Here is a 19,944-nt window from a genome sequence, read left to right on the forward strand (position 1 = left end):
GGCTAAGCATCAGACACAGAAGCATGAGACAAGGCGGAGACCCTAAGCCTCCAAGCAGTCATAGAATCCAGACTGCCATGGACTACGGCATTTGAAGCAAAGCTTATTTAGATCTCAAGTGACAGGAAAGCCCCAGCTGACATATATCTGGGTTACACTTTGATTTAAAACCTTGTCGACTTGTTAAATTCCCCTTCTGAAGCTCTTTCTTCCTGTATGGAGTAGCTCCTGATCGCGGGTCCAAGCTTGCTTATCTAATAGTTTTCTACTGAGTCCCATTACCGAGAACATGGCCAGATGGGTCGTGCTAACTCCTGTACAGCTCTAGTGTTTTTATTCGACTCTGGTTTTGTGACATCTTTGCCACCTGCTAATGACTGTGGTCTATAGGCCAGCTGGACAGCCTGTCATCTCGGAGCCTGAGATTCATACGGATGTGAGCAGGTGCCATTTCAGTATGATCTCTCTGGGACAAGGCTGCTTTTCAGAAGAAGACGGAAGCATCTGGGTGGCTGAAGTGCTGCTAATAGATTTAATAGCCTTGCTCCAGGAAGACAGAGGAAGTGCTATGCTTTTTATCAGCACCGATGAGCAGGGCTGTTTTAACAGAATGATATTGGCTCTTTAGACAGACACATGTGGGTGGTTGTCTGGGTTGGCACCTATATGGATCTCACTGCCATTAAGGGGGACTCTGAGGCGATAAATTAGACTTTGTTATTTGAGCAGTCTCCTCTTTCTTTTTAGGAAACCAAACAGCTCTCTTGTTCAATTCCAAGAAGCCTCTCTGTAGCCAGCCCCGGGGCAAATCTTATCACTGCAGACCTTCCTGGGCCTTCAACAAAGGCAACCACAGGAGGAACAGGGCATCTAGCCTTTTAAAGTGATCACGACATCCAGAAAGCAAGAGGGCTTTGGCTTCTGGAGATTGCTTTGGAGGGGGGATACCAGGGGGGTGATTTTTCATTTTGGTAGAACTAAGTAAGCAGAATTAGGAGACAGAATGCAATCATCTGAATGAATAATTAGCCCCTGGTCTAAATATAAATATAATTATATATATAAATATAAATATAAAATATAAATATAATTGTTTTTTAAATTGATGCATTTTGCATTAAAAAAAATCTTCCAGGTGGCACATGGCCCACAATCATGAAGTTCTTCAGACCAGTGGTTCTTTGATGTAATAGCAGTGATCATTGGGAAAAAATGGAGTGGGATTAAAACTGGAAACTATGCATAACCTGTATCCTATTTTATCTATATTGCTGCCTTAAAACTAAAGCAGCAGCAGCAACAACAACAACATACACAATTCAGCTTCTGAGAGTTGAACATGACCCCACATATATGTGTCTCCCTGGGGAAAAGGTCCAGAACCATTGCTCATAGGGTAAGAGTTTGAAGAAACCACTTTATTGAGGGTGACACCCTCATTTGGTAGATAAGAAAACAGGCAGAGAGGTAAGGGACTTACCCAAGGTTACATGGCAAACTATAGACAAAGCCAAGATAGAACTCAGCTGCTTTATCTCCTGGTAAAACTCATCCCCAGGACAGAGTTGTTTTTAAAAATTTCACCTAGGCCGGGCGCGGTGGCTCACGCTTGTAATCCCAGCACTTTGGGAGGCCGAGGCGGGTGGGTCACGAGGTCAGGAGATCGAGACCACGGTGAAACCCCGTCTCTACTAAAAATACAAAAAAAATTAGCCGGGTGTGGTGGCGGGCGCCTGTAGTCCCAGCTACTCGGAGAGGCTGAGGCAGGAGAACAGCATGAACCCGGGAGGCGGAGCTTGCAGTGAGCCAAGTTTGCGCCACTGCACTCCAGCCTGGGCAACAGAGCGAGACTCTGTCTCAAAAAAAAAAAAAAAAATTTCACCTAATCTTCTTCGATTATTTAAAAGATTAATTGGGTCATACAAAGAAGTTGGGGATGCCACTTCAAACTAACCATTAGCAGCATTTAAAAACGAGCTTTCTTTTTTCTTTTTTAGAAACAGGGTCTCACTCTGTCACCTAGGCTGGAATGCAGTGGTGCAATCATAGCTCATTGTAACCTTGAACTTTTAGACTAATTTTTTAAAAACAATTTTGTAGAGACAAGATCTCCCTATGTTGCCCAGGCTTGTCTTCAACTCCTGGCCTCAAGTGATCCTCCCACCTCAGCCTCTCAAAGGGCTGGGATTGCAGGTGTGAGCCACCGCACTCAGCCATAACTAGCTTTCAATGTAGTGTTTAGTCCTTAGCTCTTAGATTCAATAATTGTCCTGAAATTTAAATGTTTTTTTCTTAAGTTATGATGAAATGTCAAAGATCTTTAATCATTAAGGTGTGCTATGTTATAAAGATCTATTTTACTTGTTAAGTTTAGAAAAAAAATCAGAAAAAGATTATTCTAGTTGATATGAAAAATTTAAAAAAGTTCTATGACACAGCAAGCAACATTTCTATAGGAAAATTATTAACATGGCAGAATATTTGTGGATAAACTAGTCCCACCTTTCACTCTCTTTTTTTTTCCTACTATGTGAAGAGAAATTGGCTAGACAACAGCTTCTAATGGGCTGCCAATTTAGTCTGGTTTGTACTGTCTCTTTTAGAGTAATTTTTGCAGCTCTTCAGAGGCTTACAGGATAAGAAAGTGAGAAAGTCAACTGGGGATCAAATCTTTGACAACATCTGTTTCAGGTCCTGTGCTCCATAGGGTGAAGAGGAGTTTCCAGACTATCAGCTGATGGGACTGGGGCTGTCTACACAGGGAAGAAAAGATTTACAGGACACAATGCTGCTTCACATTGCTGGAGGGCTATTGTGGGGCAGAGATATTCCCCCAAAGCTCCCTAAAACCAAATCTAAGACCCACAGATAGAAATTTTTACAAATTACTAGCCTGGATGAAAATTTAGCAAGAAAAGGGCTAAAAAGAAGGTGAGTGATCAGAAATTTTAACAAATTTTAATAAAAGCTGATCAAGGGCAGTAACTTAAATGACTTGAATGTACGATGTCTTCAGCATCTCAGGAGTGGGTGTATCTGTTTGCACAATATGGCAAACTCTCGACTCTGGCCCTGCACAGTTGGAGTTACGGAAGTTGATATTTTCCTACCCCACTATGTGCCTTCTAAATACTGCAACCCACAAGAGAGTTCTATTTGCCCACTTTTGACACGAAGAAATTAATTCTATCAGACACTGCAGAAACAGGCAGGCTCTTTCCCATCTCATGAATATTCAGGTTTCCATTGCCATGAATACAAGACCTAGTGAGATCTGAGAGATGTGATTAAAATGCTTCTACAGAAAAGAGAAGTCTAGTTAGTGTGTCCTGTTGTACTGATTTAACCCAGTTTTGCCTAAATGCTGCCATTCTAGTTAATTGTCCTGGTGTAGGCTAGGGACCAATCAATATTTGTAACTTTCTCAAGGATTTAGGAGAATATTGGTGTGCTCTCTTCTGTTAGTTTTGAGGGTAATAGGAAGAGTGTTACTGAATTATATTATAGAATTGATAATGGTGGCTTGGCACCACTCTCTTAACAACGAAGGGGATCAACAGTGGCATAATTGAATGATCCAGATGGTTATTCAATCAGATGGTTGCTAGCATCTGGGAACAGCCTCTAGCATGGGCTTGGCTGGTAGGAGGATTCCCTTGAAGCAAGTAATGGTAGGTAGCTTGGCCTTGAGACTTAGATTCATGTGCCATCTCTCTTCCTTACTAGCTGTGTGACTTCAGGCAGGCTAACCTTTGTGTGCCCATCTCCACATTTATGAAATGAGATTAAGGACACCTGTCATGTCTACTTTTTAGTATTTATCTATATTTGTAATATCTAAAATCCACATTATTCAATCCGGCTTCCATTTCTTACGGGTATGTTTTTGGTTCCTAGAGACAAATTAACGTCAACTATTTGGCTAAGCTTCCTTATATCTTCTAAGCAAGAAACAGGTATTTACCTGCAGTTGTTCTTCCCAATATTCTCTAAATCTGGCAGGCATAAGACTTGTAAACAGTTTGAGTCTAAGAAGTTTACAGAATCATGGTTTCATGTTCAAGTGCAGACAGCGGTGAGCCCCTTTGCTCTAGTCTTTCTTTTTAAAATCAGAACACAGACTGTTATAATCTGTCAAATGATAATTTTCTCATGACCAATATTCAGGGAGTTGGAAAACAAAATGAATATATAAGTGTCAAAGAGCATTGTGAGGATAAGTGATATATAATGTGTTTGCTGCCTTGAGCAAGGCAAACAAGTTAAAAGTTGTACACTTACAGAGAGTCACAGTAAAAGAACTGAAAGAGACCAAGAGAGTATTTGGTCTAACCCTTCTGTTTGACAGATGGGGAAACTAAGGCCTACAGTGATCAATGACTTATGTAAGGTTTTAGACTCTTTGTAGGGGAATTTACTGAACATTTATTTATTGAATGCTTACTATATACCAAACATTATAAGGTACTAGAAGATGTGGAGGTACATAACACACAGTCCCTGTTCTCAAGAAACTGACAATCCAGTCGGGGAATCAGACCCATACACTCCTGCCAACAGTGAGTTCTAGATGTGATGAGTGCTAAAGGAGAAGTAACTATATAGAGCTATGGGAGGATGTGGGAGACATTCACTAATGAAACAGGGGGAGAAAAAGGCTATATATGAAGAATGAGAGAGGAATAAACTGAGAGGTTATTTCAGGCAGAGGGAGAAGCATGCATGAGCAGAGACTCAGAAGAGATCTCAGAGACCAGCTCCTCACATAATTTTTTTTTTTTTTTTTTTTGAGACAGGATCTCTGTCTGTCTTCCAGGCTAGAGTGCAATAGTGTGATGTAGCTCACTGCAGCCTTAACCTCCCTGGCTCAAGTGATCTTCCCACCTCCCTAGTAGCTGGGACTACAGGTATAAGCCACCACACACTGGCTAGTTTTAAAATTTTTTTATAGAGATGGGGTCTCACTATGTCTTGAACTGCTGGGCTGGTCTCAAACTCCTGGGCTCAAGCAATCCTCTTGCCTTGGCCTCCCAAAGTGCTGTGATTATAGGCATCTTCACATAATTTTAAAAATTCCTTATATACTATTGTGGAGAGATGATAATTCCACTTCTGTTGGATCATTTCCAGTAAGAGGAAAATATTACCTCATGAGACAAAAAAGATTTAGCTCTAACCTTTTCAGTTGGTGTTGCCTGGTGTCTAGGGGTTTGTCAGATTTTTATCTCTTCATTGTCACTGAATATCAGGCATAGAAATAGTTGATCTTTAACTCCCTCTCAAGGGAATAAGAACATGTCGTGTGTCTTAGGACCTTTGACTTACAGAATGTTAGAGCTAGGAGGGACGTCAGAGATCATTTAGTCCAGTGGTTTTTGTCTTTTTGTGTGTGACTCATGGACCCCCTTTGGAGAATGTGATAAAAAAAAATCTATAGATCCTCTCCCGCAAAATGCATATGTGCTCCTGACACACAAAATGCTGTGTACAATTTCAGGTATCCATGGATCCCTGAAGCCCATCTTGAATTAAGAAAACTTCTTTCCATTTTACTGATGAAAATCTGAGGCTCAGAGAAGTGGAATGGCATGAAATAGAACTATGGAAGTAATTCCCCATGGGCCCGATAACTTTGTGAGCAGATGAGTCAGACACATGGGCCAACCATTAACAATCTGGTGATGTTCACAGGAGCATTGAGTAATTACCAAGTGAACAGGAGATGAGCAGTAGCAATGGAAGTGTTATGAGCAGTTTTTTAAAAATCTGAAAGTTGGTTTATGAAAAAAGATTTAGATTTTTCTCTTTGGCTTCCAGGGGTAGCTTCAAGACCAAAGGGTATAAAAGAACTTTTGCTAGACCGAGCCCTCCACTAATGGAACATGCTATCTTCAGAGGTACAGGACTTCTTGCACTTGACTTTTTGGGGACACAGAACAACCTCTCATAGAAGGGACTTAAGCATCACAAGAGTTTGAACTGGGTGACCAAAAGTGGACGTGACAATGAAACTCTTAGAAACATAATCACATATACTAGCCAGGAAGGAGCTCAGGTCTCCCAGTAAGTGAAGTGAAGAAAGTTCAGGATGGCTGAGACATCAGGTGGGAGGGTGGTGGTAGTGGAGAGAAATGAGACTTAGAAATGCAGGTGGAAGTGAAAGAAATGTTGAAGGATCTTACAGAGCACCATGGCTGGTATTTAAGAATGAGGGGGCTGGGCGTGGTGGCTCATGCTTGTAATCCCAGCACTTTGGGAGGCTGAGGTGGGTGGATTGAGGTCAGGAGTTTGAGACCAGCCTAGCCAACATGGTGAAACCCCATCTCTACTAAAAATACAAAAATTAGCTGGTCATGGTGGCGCACACCTGTAATCTCAGCTACCTGGGAGGCTGAGGCAGGAGAATGGCTTGAACCCAGGAGGTGGAGGTTGCAGTGAACTGAGATCAAGCCACTGCACTCCAGCCTGGGCGACACAGGAAGACTCTGTCTCAAAAAAAAAAAAAAAAGAAGAATGAGGGCTTGTATAGAGTGGTGGTGGCACAGAAGAATGAAAGCAAAAGGCTATCAAAGGGGGAATGCATACAATCAATGGTAGCAGCACTAGCAAGCACATAAAAAGGCCAGAAGAGAGACAGACTGTGGTGATGAGCTGCTTCCATTTGCATGTCGGTGTGTTGCAGAGTCCGAAGTTATAGAGAAAACAGGACATGCAAATGGAAACGTCCAATGATCTAAAGTGTTGGCAAGTGACAAAAACATAGCAGAAATGCCCAGTAGGCAACTGAAAATATGAGATTAGAGTTCCAGGAGGTCAGGATGTGAGACAGATTAGGTGGCTATCTGCAGAGGTGAATTAATTTAAAATTTAAGAGTAGATACATTTTCAATGGAAAAAAGTATAGCATAAGTAGAAGTCTAAAAAGTTTGCCTTCAAGGCTGACTGCAGTGTGGAGATGGAATAATTTAAAAGATGTGAGAAGGGAGAATTGGAGAGTTACAGGAGATCTGAGATTTGAGTGAAATAAGGACCTGGCAAAAAGCGAGCTTCAGGGAAGAAGGGTGATGAGGGAAGTGATGAACATAAATATGGTTTTATTTTAGTGTACACTCAACTGTGTGCTTTGGCAGGTAAATTATAGTAATGTTCATTTTGGCAACAACATAGGCAGTGCAGTGTGAATTATAAAGTGCTTTTAAATTGATTATAGATATTCCTTAAATAGCATTTTCTAACATTACCTGCCTTAGTAAATATCACTATAACTTTTTCTCTCCCAGTTTCTCTTTCAATAAATTAGAAATCACTTTACTTAAGTTTAATAAGTGCCTTTCACATCCTCATTTTGAAGAAGATGATTTCTGCCATCCTAACATAATAAATTGGGAAAGGTACACTGAGGTGACATGCTGTGCCTGGGCCAGCTTAGTCAATGAGGCAGCAGCAGCAAGGACTGAGTTTAGCATCCCGATGTTTGTTTCTTCAAGCAAGAATTAAAAGCAAAATTAAACACTGACTCAGATTTTAAGAAATAACTTTTGAGAAATAGAAGAAATGAAATAAGTTTCTCCACCATTTAAGTATATCTCTTAGAGATCTATAGCCTCCCTTTAGGGGACATACAAAGTCAGTTGTGTTGCCTTTGTTGAGTCCCACCTTATATTCAAGTAGATATGACTATAAATTCTGAAAATAGATTCTCACACATTAAACTGGAGTTTATGGAAACATCAGTAGAAGGAAATACAACATTCCATCCCTTTACAGAGATCATTTACTTGCAACTCAGGATAATTTGTCATGTGTATTATCTACTTACGCTTGCCACTCACACGCAGAGAACTTTTATAAGAAGGCTGGAAAAAGGCATGTAGAGGCTTTTAGGTTGATACTGGATTATTTAGCAAAAGTGAAAGGAAGAGGGCATCATTAAGAGAAGAGTGCAACATAGTATTTCCTGGGATGCCATCTACTTCAGTAGCTTCAGAGTCACAGAAAATGGTATGTTTCTATAAATCTTATTTACTGAAGGCTGACATGATGATTAGCATTCCAGTACATAGTGGTATTTAACTTCTCATTAAAATGACTTATCTTGCCTCTTAATATTACTTTTAATGATTATTTAGTACACTTATGTTTCCCCCTTGTGGGTAAGATGTAGGATTTAAGAGCTAGAAGGACTCAAGATTTAGAAACATTCGAGATACAGCCAGGAAGTTACCTTTCAAGAATCTGCTCAGGCTGGGCACAGTGGCTCATGCTTGTAGTCCCAGCATTTTGGAACGCCAAGGTGGGCAGATCACTTGAGCTCAGGAGTTCGAGACCAGCCTGGCCAACATGGCAAAACCTCATCTCTACTAAAAGTACAAAAATTAGCTGGGTGTGGTGGCACAAGCCTGTAACCTCAGCTACTTGGGAGGCTGAGTCATAAGAATCGCTTGAACCCAGGAGGTGGAGGCTGCAGTGAGCGGACATCACACCACTGTACTCCAGCCTGAGTGACAGCGAGAGACTGTCTCAAAAAAAAGAATCTGCCTGTCCACATCTTTATCATCAGAGTTTTTGGTGTCTGTATTTGCTAATGTGATACACTGCTGCTATTTAAAATACTTCTACCCAACATATCTATCAAAGAAAAGGCAAACCTAAGTATAATCTAAAATCAATCTTTTTTTTTTTTTTTTTTTTTTTTTGAGACAGAGTCTCACTCTATTGCCCAGGCTGGAGTGCAGTGGTGCCATCTGGGCTCACTGCAACCTCCGCCTCCCAGGTTCAGACAATTCTCCTGCCTCAGCCTCCCGAGTAGCCAGCATTACAGGTGCTAACCACCACGCCCAGCTAATTTTTGTATTTTTAGTAGAGATGGCGTTTCACCATTTTGGCCAGTCTGGTCTTGAACTCCTGACCTCAAGTGATCCGCCTGCCTTGGCCTCCCAAAGTGCTGAGATTACAGGTGTGAGCCACTGCACCCAGCTTTAAAATCAATCATTTATGTGAAATAATCAGAACGTACAATAGGCACAGACAGCTATTTTGTATCATTGTCCAAAAAAGAAACGCGAAGTCCTTGAGGCAGGGGGGATTTGGCTTTTTTAGTTGCCATTTTCTCCCTAGGCTCTAGCCAAGCGTTTTGTCTGTATAGTGCGCATTCAATCAATATTTCTCGAGTAAATTACTTTATTTAGTACAGATGTGTTAAGAAATGGGTGAAGGAAAGCTGGGTGCAGTGGCTCATGCCTGTAATCCCAGCACTTTGGGAGGATGAGATGGGTGGATTACTTGAGGTCAGGAGTTCAAGACCAGCCTGGCCAACATGGTGAAACACCATCTCTACTAAAAATACAAAAATTTCCCAGGCGTGGTGGTGCGCACCTGTAGTCCCAGCTACTCGGGAGGCTGAGGCAGGAGAACTGCTTGAACCCGGGAGGTGGAGGTTGCAGTGAGCCGAGGTCATGCCACTGCATTCCAGCCTGGGCGGCAAGTGAGACTCCATCTCAAAAAAAAAAAAAAAAAAAAAAAAAAAAAGAAATGGATGGGAAAAAAAAACCAAGTTGGTTGCTTTAATCAAATTAAAACCAGACTTAGACTGGTCTAGTGAAAGTAGGCTAGATATTGGCATGTTTCTTTTGGAAAGAGAGGAAGGGCTAGAGGAGCAGTTACTTCTTTACAGCTTATTCTCGGAAGCAATCCCATCCCCAACTCCCTGCCATGGGTGGGAGTGGTTTGTCCCTGGGCTGAAACACTGGGACTAGTCTAGAGGAATCACCACCCAGCAGAGGTTAGGCCTCTGTCCTTCACTGCAGCCTCGGTTCCAGAAAACGGAATGCTGAGAAGAGGGAAGGTGACCGGTTGCAGGGACCAACAGTAATTCAGATTCTCTGTTTCCCTCTCCTGGCCACTCCAGCACCCCCCATATCCCCGCTTCCACCCTGATTCTGGGTGGTGAAAACGCAATCTGCATAGCTCATACTTACTTGGCAGCAGCATCTTTTCTCAACTGTTCATGCTTCATAAGGAGATTTTTCCTGTCTCGGAAGGCTTTTCTGACCTTGTACCCTTTGTAGACAGCTTGGATTTTGAAGGCGGCGATGTCTTGTATGGCTGCGATGGACAGGGCACCGTGTTCCAACATGAACTGGATCACTTCATGGCGCTCACCAAGCAAAGCATAATCAAGGGGTGTGTATCTGAAGTGGGAGGAAGATTTCTTTTTTTTAAATTTTAGAATGTAATTCAAGGCACAGTTAAACTGAAAATATTATTATGCAGCAGAAGGAAACTTCATTCTAAGATGTGGAATATTCCCCAGGCAAAGCCACCTTCTCTATAACAGGGCTATTCTTTTTTTCTCCGAGGGGCACAAAACAAGGTTGACTATGACTGAGGGTCAGGTGCTTTGTGCTGCTCACCATGTCGGTTCCTGAGTTTTACTCCCTGGCAAACAAATAGGGGCCTGTTGGAAAGACATGATCACTTCCCTTCTTTCCCATGTGCCAAATAATTCCCTGCCCCTATCTAAAAAGGTAGTGAAAATATTGTGAGATTTGTAAATTTGAGCCCATGATTACTGACAGTTAATGCTTATGAAGTAAAAAACAGAACTCCAAATGGAGAAATTCGGTATATGATAAGAATGGCCCTTTAAATTTCTGCAGAAAAGATGGATTACTAAATAAATAGTGATGGGACAACCAAGTAGCCATCTGGGGAAACAAAAGAGATTCTTATAACCACATTTTATACCAAAATAAATTCTGGATAGAGCAAAGATCTAAATATTTTAAAAAGGAACCATGAAAGTAGCAGAAGAAACCAGGAAGATTAAAAAATTATGTTGGAAGTCTTTTCTAAAAAAAGGTTACAAAATTCAGAAACCATAAAAGGGCTGGGTGCAGTGGCTCACGCCTGTAATCCCAGCACTTTGGGAGGCCGAGGTGGGCAGATCACTTGAGGTTAGGAGTTCGAGACAGCCTAGCCAACAAGGTGAAACCCTGTTTCTACTAAAAATACAAAAATTAGCCAGGCATGGTGGCACATACCTGCAGTCCCAGCTACTCAGAAGGCTAAGGCAGGAGAATTGCTTGAACCCAGGAGGTGGAGGCAGCAGTGAGCTGAGATCATGCCACTGCACTCCAGCCTGGGCGACAGAGTGAGACACCGTCTCCAAAAAAAAAAAAAAAAAAAAAATTCAGAAACCATAAAAGAAGATTGACAAATCTGACTACATAAAATAACAAAATTTTAGAGTTAAAAAAAAATCAAAGACAAAGATAACAGTTCCCAGAAGAGTAAATACTAATAGCTCTTAACACATAAAAATGTTGAACCTCACTCATTTAAGAGAAATATGAATTAGACTAACATGAGAGATTACCTTTCAATGATGATCAGATTTGCAAAAATCAGAAAAGTTAGTAACACACTGCACTGGCAAGGACAGAGACAGGCTCTCTCATATACTACTTTAACTTCTAGGGAGGATGATTTGGCAATATTTATCAAAATTATTCCTGTATATATGCCATTTGACATAGCCGTTTCACTCTTAGGAGTTTATCTTACAGATCTGCTTTCATGTGAAATGCTTTATGTACAAGGCTACTCATGGAAGTAGTTAATCACAGCAAAAGAATAGAAACAACCTCGATGTCTATCAACAGAGGACTGCTTAAATAATGCACAGGCCATCCATATAATGAAGATATCTGTATATACAGTCATTACTGCTGTATATGAATAAATAAGGAACAATCTCCAGGATGTCAAATGAAGACAAAGAAAAAAGCAAGAAACAGGAGTTATTATGGCATGTTCCATTTTGTATACAAAATATATCCCTGTATGTTTATCTATGAAAAATGTATTTTCAGAAGTTTTCCAAGAAACTGATGCCTCTGGGGGAGGAAAACTAGCTGTCTCAGAGGCAGGGGTAGGAGGAACATTGAGTCTTCAGTGAACATCCTTTTAAATTTTTTACAGTGTATATACATCACTGTTTTGATAAATACATTATTTAGAAGGGATGAATATTATTGTCATATTGTTGTATATTTGAATCTCAAATGGCAACTTTCTAGGTGTGCTGTTTTCGGCACATTTTTTTTTTTTGAGACAGGGTCTCACTCTGTTGCCCAGGCTGGAGTGTAGTGGCGCAAACACAGCTTACTGCAGCCTCGACCCCTCCTGGGCTCAAGCAGTCCTCCTGCCTCAGCCCCCCAAGTAGCTGGGACCACGGGCATGCACCACCAAGTCTGGTTGTTTTTTTTTTTTTTCTTTTGAGATAGAGTTTTGCTCTTGTTGCCCAGGCTGGAGTGCAATGGCGCGATCTCAGCTCACTGCAACCTCCGCCTCGGGGGTTCAAGCAATTCTCCCATCTCAGCCTCCCAAGTAGCTGGGATTACAGGCACATGCCACCATACCCGGCTAATTTTTTGTGTGTTTTTAGTGGAGACGGAGTTTCATCATATTGGTCAGGCTGGTCTTGAACTCCTGACCTCAGGTGATCCGACCACCTCGGCCTCCTAAAGTGCTGGGATTACAGGCATGAGCCACTGCATCCAGCCAATTTTTGTATTTTTTGTAGAGATGGGATTTCGCCATGTTCTCCAGGCTGGTCTTGAACTCCTGAGCTCAAGCAATCCTTTTGCCTTGGCCTACCAAAGTGTTGGAATTACAGGCGTAAGCCACTGCACCCAGCCCATTCTTTTAAAAAAATATTTCTTTTTAAATTTTGGAAACATAAAAAATTGGGTAAATACACAGAGGAAAATAGCTATCAACCATATTCCCACCCTGAGAATTAACCACTGTTCATATCTGGGAGATACGATTTCCTTTTTTAAAGAAAAATTACTTTGTCAAAATGATACAGATTTTATGAACTCAAAACACTGCAAAAAAAAAAAAGTTGAAGTAAAAAAAAACCCAAATTCTACCATTCAACAATGGTAACGATGACTATCACTTTTTTTTTCACTTTTTATTTTGTTTTTAATTGATACATAATAATTGTACATTATTTGTGGGGTACAGAGGGAAGTTTCGATACATGTGTACAATGTATGATGATCAAATCATGGTGTTCAGCATATTCATCACCTCATTCATCATTTCTTTGTGGTGAGAACATTCAGCCCCCTCTTTTCTAGTTATTTAGATATTTAGAAATATACACTACAATATCATTTACTAGAGTCACCCTATTGTGCTATAGAACACCAGAACTTACCCTCGTCTAACTGTAATTTTGTACTTTTTTTTCCTGAAGACATGCCAGTTTTATTATTAATTTTTTTTTGCAAACAAAACAATAAACATTTTCTAAAAATACATACAGACAAAAAGATGCACATCAAACATATTAGGAAGGTTGCACATTGGTAGACAGGGAATAGAAATGGGGGGTAGGAATTAAAGAAAATACATGAGAGAGGGACTTTGTATGGATCAATGATAATAACTCAATCCTCTATTTGACAAAGAAGAAGGAGAAGGAAGAGGAAGAAAAAGAAAGTGGGATAAAGGATCAGAAAGGGAGGAAACAGAAAAAATTAGAGTATGACTCCAAGGTAGACCTGTTTTGTTGTTGCTGGGTTGGTTCATTGGTTTGTCTATTTTTCATATGTTTCACCATGTTGGCCAGGCTGGTCTCGAACTCCTAGCCTCAAGTGATCAACCCGCCTCGGCCTCCTAGAGTGCTGGGACTACAGGCGTGAGCCACCACGTCCAGCCCCCACATTGCGTCTGGCCTCCGTGGTAGACTTCCCAGACGGGGCGGCCGGGCAGAGGCGCTCCCCACATCCCAGACGGGGAGGCCAGGCAGAGGCGCTCCTCACTTCCCAGACGGGACGGCCGGGCAGAGGCGCTCCTCACTTCCCAGACGGGGCGGCCGGGCAGAGGCGCTCCTCACTTCCCAGACGGGGCGGCCGGGCAGAGGCGCTCCTCACTTCCCAGATGGGGTGGCGGGGCAGAGGCGCTCCCCACATCCCAGACGGGCTGGCCGGGCAGAGGCGCTCCTCACTTCCCAGACAGGGCGGCCAGGCAGAGGCGCTCCTCACTTCCCAGACGATGGGCGGCCGGGCGGAGGCACTCCTCACTTTCCAGACGGGGCGGCCGGGCAGAGACGCTCCTCACTTCTTCCCAGACGGGGCGGCCGGGCAGAGGCACTCCTCACATCCCAGACAGGGCGGCCGGGCAGAGGCGCTCCTCGCTTCTCAGACGGGGTGGCCGGGCAGAGGCGCTCCTCACATCCCGGACGATCGGTGGCCAGGCAGAGGTGCTCCTCACTTCCCAGACGGGACGGCCGGGCAGAGATGCTCCTCACTTCTTCCCAGAAGAGGCGGCTGGGCAGAGACGCTCCTCACTTCTTCCCAGACGGGGCGGCCGGGCAGAGGCGCTCCTCACTTCCCAGACAGGGCGGCCGGGCAGAGGTGCTCCCCACATCCCAGACGGGGCGGCCGGGCAGAGGCGCTCCCCACTTCCCAGACGGGGCGGCCGGGCAGAGGCGCTCCTCACATCCCAGACGGGGCGGCCGGGCAGAGGCGCTCCTCACATCCCAGATGGGGCGGCCGGGCAGAGGCGCTCCTCACATCCCAGACGGGGCGGCCGGGCAGAGGTGCTCCTCACATCCCAGACGGGACAGCAGGGCAGAGACGCTCCTCACTTCTTCCCAGATGGGGCGGCCGGGCAGAGGCGCTCCTCACATCCCAGACGGGGTGGCCGCGCAGAGGTGCTCCTCACATCCCAGACCATGGGCAGCCGGGCAGAGGTGCTCCTCACTTCCCAGAGGATGGGTGGTCGGGCAGAAGTGCTCCTCACTTCCCAGACGGGGCGGCCGGGCAGAAGCGCTCCTCACTTCCCAGACGGGGTGGCCGGGCAGAGGCGCTCCTCACTTCCCAGACGGGGCGGCCAGGCAGAGGCGCTCCTCACCTCCCAGACGATGGGCGGCCAGGCAGAGACGCTCCTCACTTCCTAGGGGGGGTGGCGGATGGGCAGAGGCGCTCCTCACCTCCCAGACGATGGGCGGCTAGGCAGAGACGCTCCCCACCTCCCAGACGGGGCGGCGGCTGGGCAGAGGCTGCAATCCCAGCACCCTGGGAGGCCAAGGCAGGCGGCTGGGAGGCGGAGGCTGCAGCGAGCCAAGACCACGCCACCGCACTCCAGCCCGGGCAACACGGAGCACCGAGTGAGCGAGACTCCATCTGCAGTCCCAGCACCTCGGGAGGCCGAGGCGGGCAGACCACTGGAGGTCAGGAGCTGGAGAGCAGCGTGGCCAACATGGCGAAACCGCGCCTCCAGCCAAAGGACAAAAAGCAGGCAGGTGTGGTGGCGCGCGGCCGCAATCCCAGGCAGCCCGCAGGCCGAGGCAGGACGGACGCAGGGAGTCTGCAGCAAGTCGAGTATACTGCAGCGTGGGCCACGGAAGGAAGAAAAAAGGAAGGAAGGAAGGAGGGAGGGAAGGAAGGAAGGAAGGAAGGGAGGGAGGGAAAGGAAGGGCCTATCACTTTTTAAACAACTGACTTTACATCTGTAAGCCTCAGTTTTCCTCATGTGTTAAACAACGTAATATGTTGCAGACGTGGCATGAGGAGAAAATGGAAAAATAAGTGTAAAGAGGATAACAATGTTGCTGGCCCAAAGGAAGCAGTTAATAAATGTCAGCTCTGATTGTTATTATTACAGGACATTCACTGCTGTATGGTTTGCAATACCACAGCTGCTTATCAAAAATATTATCTCCATAGGACCCAAACTAGTATCTATGACCATCCCATGACCACCACTGATGCTGATTCCTCTCAGGATGACTTTGACCAGCCCAATACCATAAAAGGTCTTAGGAGAAAACATCAGATGGCTTATGAGGCAGAAGAAAGGATGATTATATGGATGCATGGCTAGACATAGAAAATCATCCGATTATAGAAAAAAAAAAGATTTATCTTCAAAACTTACCTAACAGTCACAGTTAAGACATAAAAGGAAGAGGTTTTCACTTTAGGAGTTTTTTGATCACTTTAGTAAGGAAACTGAGTTTGGGAAGAAACCCCAAACACTGAAATTAAGGAACCTCTGTTTTAGGACAGCTTCATTTGCCACTTACTGTTCAGGGACCAGAAGGCTGTAAGTAGAGAGGCATCTATACAAACTTTAAAACATTATTTATAAGTGGATAGCATTTTTTAAATTCAGGAGAATTAAAAAAAAATTTGCTACAAGTTTTAAAATGCCTTTCTTGACTGTACTTTCTCTAATGGAAAAAATTATCATAGAGTCATTAAACCATGCAATAGTGGAGCTAAATTGAATTTTAGAGGTCATTTAGTTCAATACCTTCATTTTATAAATGGATGAACAGATACAGAGAGGTTAAGCAACTTACCAAAGGTTATGTAAATTGTTTCTATAGAATGCAGACTAGAACTAAGATAACATGTCTCCCAGTTCAGTAATCTTCCATAACACATATCAATTACTTAGTATGTTTCCTATAGAATAAAACTGTTTCTTAAATCAATGTGCAAACAACATATGTATTTAGTAAATTTGATCTTTTTCTCTATAATTATTAATATGTAGTATCCTTCACATAATATATAAGCAGGATTAACAAAATTTAGTTTATAAGATGTAGGGCCCAAATTATTCCTTTACCTACAAATATTACAAAAGGAAATAACATGTAGCTTAATATACCCTAAAGAATGCTGATCTGGGAGTCTGGGGACCTGTGTGACCCTGGGCATTCTCTTAACTTCTCTGGGCTTTTGTTTCCTTATCTGTAAAAGGGGAAAGGAAGAAAAGAACTAGACTTCTTAGGCTGCTTTTGGATTGAAAATTATATCTTAAATATTTTTACTGTAAAAAATTATATTTTTATTATGAAAATTTTTAAGCATAAAAAGATAGAATAACATAATAAATAAACCTTTACACACTCAATACCTAAATTTAACAATTTCCTGCTACATTTGCTTCATCTAGCCCCTTCCTTTTTATTTTTGCTAGAGTATTTTACAGCTAATCTCGGAACTCCTATCATTTTGTCAGAGGTGTTGGAAGCAGAGGCCTCCATCTTGAGTGAGGGCTAGGAAAATGAGGCTGGGGCTTGCTGGGCTGCATTCCCAGAAAGGTATTCCTAGCCTCTAGATGTTTACCGTTAAGGGAACAGACTGATAATGTTTGCTAAACAGTCCCAGACTTGAGAGAGTCCTAATATCCCATATCTGGAGAACAAAGGCATTCCTAATTTTGCTTTGAAGATAATAATACTGATTCTTGAAAAATGTAGTAATTAAGAAAATGAATCCTTTATCACAAACACTTGTAGCACAGCACATCTCCCCATAATCTTTTTTTTAATCCTGTATATAAACAAGTATTGTACCTAGGGTGGATGCGTTCCTCCTCTTACTTTTGGGAACGCCCTACTCTGTGTATGGAGTAGCTGTACTTTCACCACTTTACTTTCTTAATAAACTTGCTTTTGCTTTGCACTGCAGACTCACCCTGAATTGTTTCTTGACAGAGGGGCAAGAACCCTCTCTTGGGGTTGGGATTGGGACCACTTTCCTGTAACATCTTCATCTCTATGTGTTTAAGTATTCATCAGTAAATAATATGGGCATAGCCACAATGTCATTATTATACTAACAAAATTAACAGGAATTCCTTAGTAAAATCTAAGGACCACTTCATAATCAAATTTACCCAATTTTCTCAAAAAATATATTTTTGCAATTGGTTTATTCAAATTAGGATTCTCAATTTTTTATTAAGAGACACAATCCAAATATCTAGCATCATTTTAAGATTGAAGTCTATACCTAGTATTTAAAACAAGTGTGATCATAAAACACATTGTGATTATTACTACTGAAACTTTCTTCATCCCAAATTCAATTTAGAAAAATTCAAGTGCTATGAATATTCCCATCAGTGTTGGGGTGAGTGTGTCAGATAGTTATTGACTGAAAGTCAGCAGAAGTTGGCAAAAATTATGTCTATACAGTGTTCATCAACTGACTAGTGTCAATGTAAGTGAAGTAAAAATTAGCACTACACTGATGGTAACCAACCAAGAAACAATGTGGATATAGACAACAGACAAGATACAATTGGACCTGCCATGTGGGAATGGTCTGATGGGATGAGTAGAATGCCTAAACTGGAATGTCAATAAATGTAAAAGGCAGTGACAAGTTCTGACATTTGTACATCAAGGTACATTGCTGATGAAACATTAACAGAGACTGGATTATTGCCACTGTCTCTTTTCATTTATAGTTTGGCAAGTACAGTTAGGAGGATTTTTCCTTTGGTCTTTTAGTCTGTAATTAACATAGGTTTATTCCGGGAGGCAGTAAACACCTTAATTCATGCAGTTACTTAGGTCTCATATTCAAGGTTTAGCATATAAATGAAAATTGAGTTTAAAAGTTTCATTGTTTCCTTAAAAATATAGCAGTCAGGTGATAAATGCTGTTACACAGAATAAATTTTTATAGAAACAAAACAAGTCATCACTAAGTCTGAGGATTCTTACACTTTCTTTTTTTTTTTTTTTTTTTTAAGAGTTTCAAAGGGAGACATCGTCAGCTCTCCCTCTAATGAGGGAAGTTTCTAAAAGAAGTGGTAAAGGAGTTGGTTCTAGAAAACAGGAACATGTTTCCTCTGAGATGGACCTAGAGAAGTCCCTTCTCAATAAAGTTTCCCACCAACTAATAGAAAGAATGGGTGGTGGCTAAGAGGGTGGGAATGGTATTATAGCAGAAGCCATTTTAGTTACAGCATCCATGAAACATGAAAACTAACACAAAGACCTAGGCCAGAGGGACTGTCAGAGGCATGTGAACTCCATCTTAAAGAGGATCTGGTAAAATGAGGCTGAAACCTGTTGGGCTGCATTCCCAGAAGGTTAAGGCATTCTAAGTCACAGGATGAAATAGGAGGTCAGCACAAAATACAGGTCATAAAGACCTTGCTGATAAAACAGGTTGCAGTAAAGGAGCTGGCCAAAACCCACCAAAACCAAGATGGTGACGAGAGTGACCTCTGGTCGTCCTCACTGCTACACTCCCACCAGCGCTGTGACATTTTACAAATGCCATGGCAAAGTCGGGAAGTTACCCTATAAGGTCTGAAAAGGGGAGGCATGAATAATCCACCCCTTGTTTAGCATATCATCAAAAAATAACCGTAAGAAAACGGGCAACCAGCAGCCCTCAAGGCTGTTCTGTCTCTGGAGTAGCCATTCTTTTATTCCTTCACTTTCTTAATACACTTGCTTTCACTTTGCACTGCAGACTCGCCCTGAATTCTTTCTTGTGCGAGATCCAAGAACACTCTGATGGGGTCTGGATCGGGACTCCTTTCCTGTAACAAGACCGCAGGTATGGAACTGTGATCACAAACTCAGTTGTTACCTACAAATTATAAGAATCTTCCTAGATCTAAGACCACCAAGAATCGCTCTTCCTTAGACTTCATATTCTGTTTGTTCCTTTTTGTTTTTTTTAGAGAGAGTCTCACTCTGTTGCAGAGGCTGGAGTGCAGTGGCATGATCTCAGGCTCACTGCAACCTCTGCCTCCTGGATTCAAGCAATTCTCCTGCTTCAGCCTCCTGAGTAGTTGGGATTACAGGCATGTACCACCATGCCCGGCTAATTTTTTTGTGTTTTTAGTAGAGACAGAGTTTCACCATGTTGGCCAGGCTGGTCTCGAACTCCTGACCTCAGGTGATCTGCTCACCTCGGCCTCCCAAAGTGTTGGGATTACAGGCGTAAGCCACCGCACCTGGCCTGTTTGGTCCTTTTTATTGGGCCTGGGTTCTTGGTCAATAACCCTAACATAATTCTCCAGACCTTATATTATTCATGCAATCTGCATTTAGATTAAACCCTGAACTTTCATCTTAGCTTCTCCTTATGTTTTCATGCTACA

General features: G+C 42.7%; 1 protein-coding gene across 11 annotated transcripts in view; it reads right to left on the minus strand.

Moving 5' to 3' along the window:
* Positions 1-19,944, minus strand: part of INVS (inversin) — a 209,583-nt gene that overhangs the window by 18,791 nt on the left and 170,848 nt on the right. For all 11 annotated transcript variants that reach the window (XM_063636163.1, XM_063636162.1, XM_063636166.1 and 8 more), the window contains one exon: positions 9,978-10,190. In XM_063636163.1, the coding sequence (XP_063492233.1) occupies positions 9,978-10,190 (213 nt within the window). The remainder of the gene's footprint in view (positions 1-9,977; positions 10,191-19,944) is intronic.

The sequence above is a fragment of the Symphalangus syndactylus genome, chromosome 3, assembly GCF_028878055.3.
Source record: "Symphalangus syndactylus isolate Jambi chromosome 3, NHGRI_mSymSyn1-v2.1_pri, whole genome shotgun sequence".
In the NCBI taxonomy this organism is placed as follows: domain Eukaryota; kingdom Metazoa; phylum Chordata; class Mammalia; order Primates; family Hylobatidae; genus Symphalangus; species Symphalangus syndactylus.